The sequence below is a fragment of the Mytilus galloprovincialis genome, chromosome 12 (assembly GCF_965363235.1).
Source record: "Mytilus galloprovincialis chromosome 12, xbMytGall1.hap1.1, whole genome shotgun sequence".
In the NCBI taxonomy this organism is placed as follows: domain Eukaryota; kingdom Metazoa; phylum Mollusca; class Bivalvia; order Mytilida; family Mytilidae; genus Mytilus; species Mytilus galloprovincialis.
The window spans coordinates 19475242-19484081 of NC_134849.1; the positions used below are offsets into that span (position 1 = coordinate 19475242).

The following is an 8840-nucleotide window of genomic DNA, read 5'->3' on the forward strand; positions in this document are numbered from 1 at the left end:
CATTTATTATTTTACTATTCCTAAAACAAAAAAGAGGAAGTCTAGAAAAACTGATAAAATGGATTGGCAGAGAACCCATCATGATTACTCTATTTCACACCAGGATGTCTTAGTGGTAATATATAAAAGTTACGCAAATCACAAAACTACGAGAGAAAATGTTATCTATTAGACGAATGCTATTTCATGGTTAGTTTTCTCGTTTAAATTGTTTTACATCGTTATTATGGGTCTTTTCATGGCTGACTATGCGGCATGGGCTTTGCTCATTGTTGAGGCAATATTGTGGCCTATAGTTATTAATTTCTGTGTCATTTTGGTCTCTTGCGGAGATTTGTCTTATTGACAATCATATCACATCTTCTTTTTTAAATCTATCTTTTATCTTATTCCCACAATCAGAGTTTTGCACCAAACTTATTTTTATTCCTTATTAATTATACAGAGTTTATTTAAATCTGATTTAATATTACCTTTTTTCATTATCATAACAACTGCAAATTGCACATTGCTTTATGTAGACATCAAAGGAATGATGAGTTTAGGTTCAAAGTATATATATATATTATGTAAGCTTTTGATTATAAAAGGCACGTTCCATCAAATAGTATAAGCACCTGATCATTTTAAATGGGCTTTCCATGTTCAATGTCATTAATCTCTTTGGTGCTTCTTGACAATTTTTATTGTTTTTATTAACCAATGAAGTATACGCATGTCATCCCCCGCTATGAATTCATAACTTAAATAAAGTGTTCTTAATGGTTTTCATTTAAATTCCTATGACAATCTCTGATAGCAATTAAGTTTCTTTTGGGTCTTAAAACGCGCTTGTCTTAAAAAAAAAACATAATTGAAAAGGTCTTTCTGGAATCCTCAGGTTGTGTCGTAGTGCCACACACCAAAACAAGAAGACCGACAAATTTGATTGGTTAACGTGATTGTTAGCAGCAAATTAGGCGTTGCTATATTTATTAAAATGACCTTAAACACAGTGTTTTGTATTTTAATCCGACGTTGTTGTGTCTCTTAGTTCAGTCCCATTGACGGCATCAATATGAGATGCTTATCTCACACTATTTTGTTTTTATCAACCGCTTCGATATTGATAGCTTTATCTGTAGCTGGTTACACAGTTGCGAAATCTGTGAAATGGACTTTTTATAGTGAAGCAATAGACTATGGATACGGAACCATTTTATACATGTATGCATACCAAAACCTTTGGACAAGTTACGATGTGTGGCATAAAGGGGATAAAGTGTACACGAAGGTTTTCATACCAAAGGTGTTTAGAGACGGTAAGTTAATAAAACATTGTATATCCCATTTAAATGAACCAAGTTGTATATTGAGAAACAAACATTATTATTCAAAGTTTTTAAGACGATTAGATTTTTTTTCTTTTTAAACAGAGCTATTCAAAACAATCCAAAAAAGAATGGTGTGTATATATCCTTCTATTAAAGAGGAAATAAAATACCAGATGAACAGTCAAACTCATAGATTGAAAACAAACTTACAACACCATGGCTAGAATATAAAAAGACAAACAGACAAATAATAGTACAGAAGACACAACATAGCAAACTAAAGACTAAGCAACACGAACCCCACAAAAAACCGGGGGTGGTCTTAGTTACTGCGGAATGGTAAGCAGATCCTGCTCAACATGTGACATCCGTCGTGTTGCTTATGTTATTACAAATCCAGGATATAGTCTAATTCGGTAGGTCAATTCGTGAAAAGGGAATGATATTGTAGTTACGACATAAGGAACATATTCGATATCATCTGTGAAACGGTCAACCAACTTGTGATGGCATCCGTAAAATTTATTAAGGGATGATTTTAACTTCAACAATTTGAACTCTTAGTTTAATAGCTTTCTTGTTAGCAGCAACCATCTATCACGGCAATCATTATAGGAAACACAAGCCCCGGAATATCGTATCAATTTGGAAATACATACCCCTTATGCAGGCGCTACTGGAATGTTGCTATATAGACATGGAATGGTCACAGTTGAGAAGCTGAAATCATCTCTTTTGTCGTAGAGTTTTGTTTTAAACCGACCTTTCTTGTCAATTTTTTGATATAACAGTGATGAAGTTAATATCTTGAATATAATAACTATAGAATGAGTGTACATGTCCTCCTTACGCATAAACTGCTGCAACAAAGTTATGAGGAGAAATAATTCATAATGACACTCCGCAAATTGTTGGAAAATATTACGAATCGGTTGATACATACAATGTGTCTTATTCTAAACTTACTAAGGTAATTTTTACTACGTCTTAGAGTGTGGTTCACTATTTATGTAGTCCGGTCTTTTAAGTTTCGACCGTGGCCTGTTCCTGAACATGCTTGTTTTACTGAGTTTGCTTTTGCATTGCTTTTTCGTATGTAAAAGTTCATATAGTTATTCACCCAGTTCATTTATATGCTTTTTGTTAAGATCAACTATATGTACAGGATTAATTTGTTTTCCATAGTTTGTTTTAGTTAGATAATACAATAAATTACACAGTTAATAACACAATTCTATATTAATATGCCTTTGTTAAAGAATTGATCAAATAACATAATTTTAAACCTTATGTCGATTAACATCCAATGTTTTAAAAAATGCATGTGACGTTGTGGCGTTGAAACATTTGTGTGACGCACAGTTTGTAATTATATTATGTTGTTTTTGTGTACGGTCTTAAATCAATTTTAGGTATTTGTTGTTATTCTGTGGTTAACACTTCGAAATGTACAAATATATTATCTATTTATGTAATTCTCTGTGAGTTCTTGCATTTATTTGTACCGTATTATTGTCGTGAACTGTTGTCATTTTAATGGTATATTTAACATTGCCATAAAGCGCGCGGTTTTGCTAGCCCAGAAACCAGGTTCAATCCACCATTTTTTACAAATTCTAGCAAGGAAATATATACCTGAAATAAGGCAAAACTCAATTTTGACGACTACACGACTGGTGACGATAACAATTAACAATTTATTATAGTTAGAAATTAAATTATGTAATCCCGAGACTGTAATTATGTGTGTAAATAGTCCTCTGAGAATTTTTGAGCTATCAAACCAAAGTAACACATTCACGATTTTAACAACGAGCCTTGACAGGACCTTTGCCGTTTAAAAAATTGGTCAAACATCTGATCCCGATCCAGTGAAACGTGGCTGTAAATTCAAATTTCAATAAAAATTGGTAAAATAATTATTTAATCACAACATTCAATTATTGTTTAGGAAGTAGTCTTAATTCAGCTGTTTCCTGCCGAATTTGTCCCGACTACACCCTTTCTAATAGATATAGAAAGCTGTGGTATGAGTGCCAATGAGACAATTCTCCATCAACGTAACAATCTTTAATAGTGAACCATTATAAGTCAAGGTACGTCCTCCAACACGGAGTCTTGGCTCATAGCGTACAGCAAGCTTTAAAGGGTCCTAAAATTACTAGTGTAAAACAATTCAAACGGGAAAACCGACGATCTAATCTTTACAAAAACGAGAAAGACGTATGCACCACATAAACAGACGACAACTACTTTACATCAGATTCCTGACTTGGTACCGGTGTAAATATTTGAAGCAGGGTTTAAACGTTTTAATGGTACCAAACCTTCTCCCTTATTTGAAACAATAGTATAACATCACAACACAGAAAGACCCGTTTCTAATCTAATTAGTATCTTTTTTGCATGGTTAAAAACGACATCACCTGTACCCACAGAGTCCCGACTCATCCGAATGTGATGCATAAAAGATTAGACAGTAAACAAACGCTGAGAGAAGATATCCGTTAGAAAATTGTCGCCATATTCGGGATGATCAAGTACTGCTTTACCGCATTGCAAATTGCTTTGTCTGGACTCAATAGTATCTTGTTCCGTAATTATCGGGAATCTGATATGGGTATCATTACCGAATTTCGTATTCATACCGGAACTCTTTCGGAACGGTGTCGGCAATTACGGTGAACAATCTGAATGCAATCTGGACTCAATCAGCTAAAAAAGAGCAATAAAAAATTCTCCAGATCATTTTCGTTCTTCAGGACAACGTCCAGAAAATAGAGAACCTTGTTACGTTTTAGTCCGATTAGGAAGAATCTGTCACAACAAAATCACGATTTTAATCCGACAAGACGAACTGTTACGGGAAGCAACTAATTGTAGTGATGCATGATCGAACTCTCGATTTATTCCCGATCCTTAGGAATCTGTTACAAACATCTTCGACTACGTTCAGACAATAAAAGGACATACCAGATCATTCAAGAATAGTATCCGACTTTTGTTTTACTTTAATTGTCCTTGTGCTGCCAGATCTGAAATTTAAGCAATAATCTGCACTGTGTGCACATCATATTATCGACAATAAATTCATATTTATCTACTAATTCGATTTTAGGTTCTCATGTTTGATAAAAACAAAAGTAATTTGTTTTTTGTTTTTTTTCTTCAGATTCATGGAGAGTTTTATTAAGAATACGAATTTTTATTGCCGTTGGATTTGGAGTACTCTCAGTTGTTATCCTTTTGCTAGGCAGTCTTGTACCAATCAACAGAAAGCCAGTTAGATTGAATGCCTTCAGGATAGCATCATCAGTTTTGTCATTCTGTGCAGGTAAGATATGACTACGTACTATTTCTATAATTATATATTTAATGAAATACGGTGAAATATGTCTACACCGATCAATTATTAAACTAGTCTATTTGACGGTTGTTTAATTTAATCGTGTTGGTCGATTTTACTTGAAACTCTAGAGTTAACTTTACTAACTTTGGTTTTAACAATCCGAGTTTACTAGAACCTCGAAAGTTAACCCCCTTTACCCCAGTTCTAACCCTAACTGTACCAGAGTTAAACTCGGGAATCCTTTAAATGAAGCCAATAATTAGTTTCAACTTTCTATCTTATGCTATAATACTATGTTGATTGACTTCTAGGTGGAAGATATGAGTCCCAAGTCAAACATAACATGAATTTTGTTCTTGATAGATATTAGAAGATGTGGCATGAGTGTCAATAAGACAACACTCAATCGAAGTCACAATATGTAAAAGTAAATCATCACAGATCAATGAACAGACTATAACACGGAGCAGTGACTCTTATTGAACAGCAAGCCACAAAGGGTCTAAATGGACTAGTGTAAATGAATTAAAAAAGGAAAACAAACAGTCTTATTTAAATTAACACATGATTAAAAAAACGAGAAACGAGAACCACTTCAACATTCGACAACCAGTTTTAGGTTCCTGAATTCTGACAGGTACCAACAAATGCAGCGGATTTAAACGTTTTAACAGTCGCCAACCTTCACCCTAACCTGAAGTAGTGTTGAAACATCAAAATATAACAAGACACACCATGAAATATTATTGAAATGTAATAACTCGATCAAAACAAAAACAAGTAAACAAACACTGAACGAATAAATTTGATCTATGACACAATATAGATAAACTAAAGCTATAAAAAGTAGATGTAAAACAATACAAGATTGACGAATCTAACCTTGGATAAAATGGCGTCGAATAGAATTAAAAACACAGGTCAATATAATTATAATGTTGGAAGGAGTATATGGACTTCGGACATATTTATTTACAACATACAAAAACTATTGTCGTTCAAAGCACGGGAACAGAATTAACAAAAATTATCGAGATACTATTTTCTTATCAAAGGTGGTGCACATTAAAAGATAGTGAGACGATATATGATACAAAATAAGTAAACGATAACATTGTTAGTTTGAATAAAATAAAACGAAATACAAATCGTGTCAACAGATCAAATTAACTAAAACGTACGATTTGGAAGTACTTGTGGTTACTGAAAGCTAATTGAAAGCCATACGCAACTAATAATATCATACAGCATGTATCGGAGACTAAAACCAACTAAAACACATCCAAGGGATTTAGTGTTTCACGCCATGGACAGTTAAAGGAGACATTTCTAATAAATGCATGCTTGCAGAAACGCAGTATACGTATTGATATAAAAAAAAGACATCGGACAGACAGTAACAGTTCAAGGTAACCATATGTTACTGAAAATCATAATAGTTGATGTTCTATTTCAGGAGGACTCCTAGTATCTTGTTTGATTTTCTACCAGAGTAAATACCAGTCCATTTTGTCAGTTTTATTCAACGATCCAGCCAATCAATACCCGAGCAAAGATGACATTTCAGTCGGATTCTACTTGACAGCATTTTCAAGCGCAATGTTTTTTGCTTCTTCCGTCTTTAACATTGCAAATGTTTTCATACTTATCAAGTCTGACAAAACATCCATCGAACCTTTAAGCAAGCCATGATATATCAGTAAAGACAAAAAAAACGTCCAACGTAATAAATATTCCAAATGAATCAAGATTAATTGATAGCAAAATAACCTTCGAAACGGAAATATATTTAAGCAATAGTTGACGTCAATTAGATACGTGAATTTTAATGAGTTAAAGTTGCGTAAATGTAATTTAAGATCAAATTGATGTACATGTTGTTAAACGTTTTAAATAATTTTTTAAAGATTTTTTAAATCTTGTCTTTTATTCGCTTATGTGCTTAGTCTATTAGAATATTGTTTGTCTTTGTTAATATATATATTTGTTTTATGGTGATTAAAATTACAACGCAATAGTGACTACTGTACCACTATTTTTGACATTTTTACCTTTAAGTTTGCTTGTTTCGTTTCCACATAATTGTCAATGTTATGAAATTGTACGCGATTGCCATACAAGTAAGATATTTAGCTAGCTGTAAAACCAGGTGTAATCCGCCATTTTCTAAATGAGCAAATGCTTTTATCAAGTAAATAATATAACAGTTTGTTTTGCCATTTGATAAGGGACATTCTGTTTTGAAATTTCCTGAAAGTTTGGTATTTAAGTTATTTTACTTGTTACATGACCTTTGCGAGAAGTAGTCTGCCATTTGATAACAATATTTAAACTATGTTAATCTTTTTAAGTACTTTAAAGTAATTTCCTTGAATGTGGCCTGTCGAATGAAACTTTTCATCCGGATTGGACTTACATGAGCAACACGACATTTGTCCCATATTGCGGAGGCTCTGCTTAGTTGTCCGGAGCAACTGAGCTCACCCCATTTTTTTTGTTTTTAATGGTATCTTGTTGCTATTGATATGGTTATAAATTATGTTCTTTTTTATAATGTTGTTCATACCGTTTATATCTAGTGAGACTGACACTGATGAAGCCTATTTGTTGTTCCGAAATAAATCCGAGATAAAAACGATTTCAAGCATCAATATCATTTCACAAATCTTAAAGGGCATATATAAATATATTTTTTATATTCCTGTCCATTTGCCAATTCTGCTGTTATAATCTATATACATTTGTACATAGACAAAGTTCGTTATTGGAAAGTAAAGTAAACTAGTAGTTGTTGTATGCCTATAATAGAGAGGAACAATATACAAGAGAGACATTGAAAGTCGAAAATAACTGACAATGACATGGCTAATACTAAAAAAAAAAGATCAATGGACAAACAGAAGTAGAATGACCATGGAAAACTAAATACTAAGCAAGACGAACCCCAAGAAAACTTGGGAATACCTCAGGTGCTCAAGAAAGGCAAATATACCCTGCTCCACATCTGCCAACCGTCATGTTGCTCATGTGAATACATGCAGGGAATAAGTTAATTTTGTAGTTCAATTTCTGAAAATGGAGACGATATTAGGAAAAATCTGCTCTCATCTGTAAAACGTATACTTCATAACGGTCAACCAACTCGTGATGGCGTCCATAAGACTACTTAAGGAATCATTATAACGTCACTACTTGAAACTCTTGGTTTAAAACCTCCATGTGAGCAGCAACTCTTTATCAAGTTGTTAATCATCAAAGGAAATACAAACCCTGGACTATAGTATCAATCTAAAAGATACATAACTCGCATGTAGGTGCTGCTGGAGTCTTCTTACATACAATTGGAAAATTGTAAATCAATTGGGAACCTTAAGTCGTCTCTTTTATCGTAAAGTATTGTTTCAAACGACCTGCATTGTCCATTTGTAGATCAAGATATAAGGCAGCCTTAACTGTTTCTATTTTGTTTTTTGTCTGAAGTTCGTTTAAATAGATGCGTTCAACATGGTTACAAAGTTTTAACTATTTACTTAGTGAGAGAACATCATCTATATAGCGGAATGTCAAATGTAAAGTAAAGAATACTATTAACTTTTTTCTATTCTTGGTAAGAATTTTCTGTCTTAAGTCAGTTTTAGATGAATGAATGGAAACGGGAAGAAGAGGGCTACAGTATTCCCGTTGGAATGCCAATTATTTGTGTAAAACCAAATACACCAGACGTAACAAGAATGTTGCTAATCAAGCATCTTGATGATTTCAGTTTCACATAATTTTTCTTTGAATATGAGTGATTTTCTACAAGGAAGTATGTGTCCTTCCCTAAGACAAGATATTTGCTTCTACATTGGCCATTTTTTATGAAGCATTTTTTAGTTTAACTTGGAAATACATGTACTTGTGTAAAATGTAGAAAAATTGTTTAACGATTGCAAGATAAAACATGCAATTTTAGATCGTAAGTACTCGAAAAGATCTTAAAATTTTTAATGCATCCACATCTGGTTCACGGCACCTCTAGAATAAGTACATTTATTTTTACAATAATTTTGAAATCCAGCTTCGATGTGGACAAAACTGCTGTTAATATTTTGGAGGAGTTTTATGCACCACTTGAAAGAACTAGAAACACACTGTCGTTTGTAAGGACAACTATATTGTTTAGGTATCCAATACAG

General features: G+C 33.1%; 1 protein-coding gene across 1 annotated transcript; it reads left to right on the forward strand.

Annotated features, from left to right (window-relative positions):
* The first annotated feature begins 896 nt into the window (after positions 1-896).
* Positions 897-6689, forward strand: LOC143054697 (uncharacterized). Its single transcript, XM_076227715.1, has 3 exons — positions 897-1301; positions 4486-4647; positions 6119-6689. Exons 1-3 carry the CDS (start codon positions 1058-1060, stop codon positions 6352-6354), a joined length of 642 nt encoding a protein of 213 aa, XP_076083830.1. The 5' UTR covers positions 897-1057; the 3' UTR covers positions 6355-6689.
* The last annotated feature ends 2151 nt before the right edge of the window (positions 6690-8840 follow it).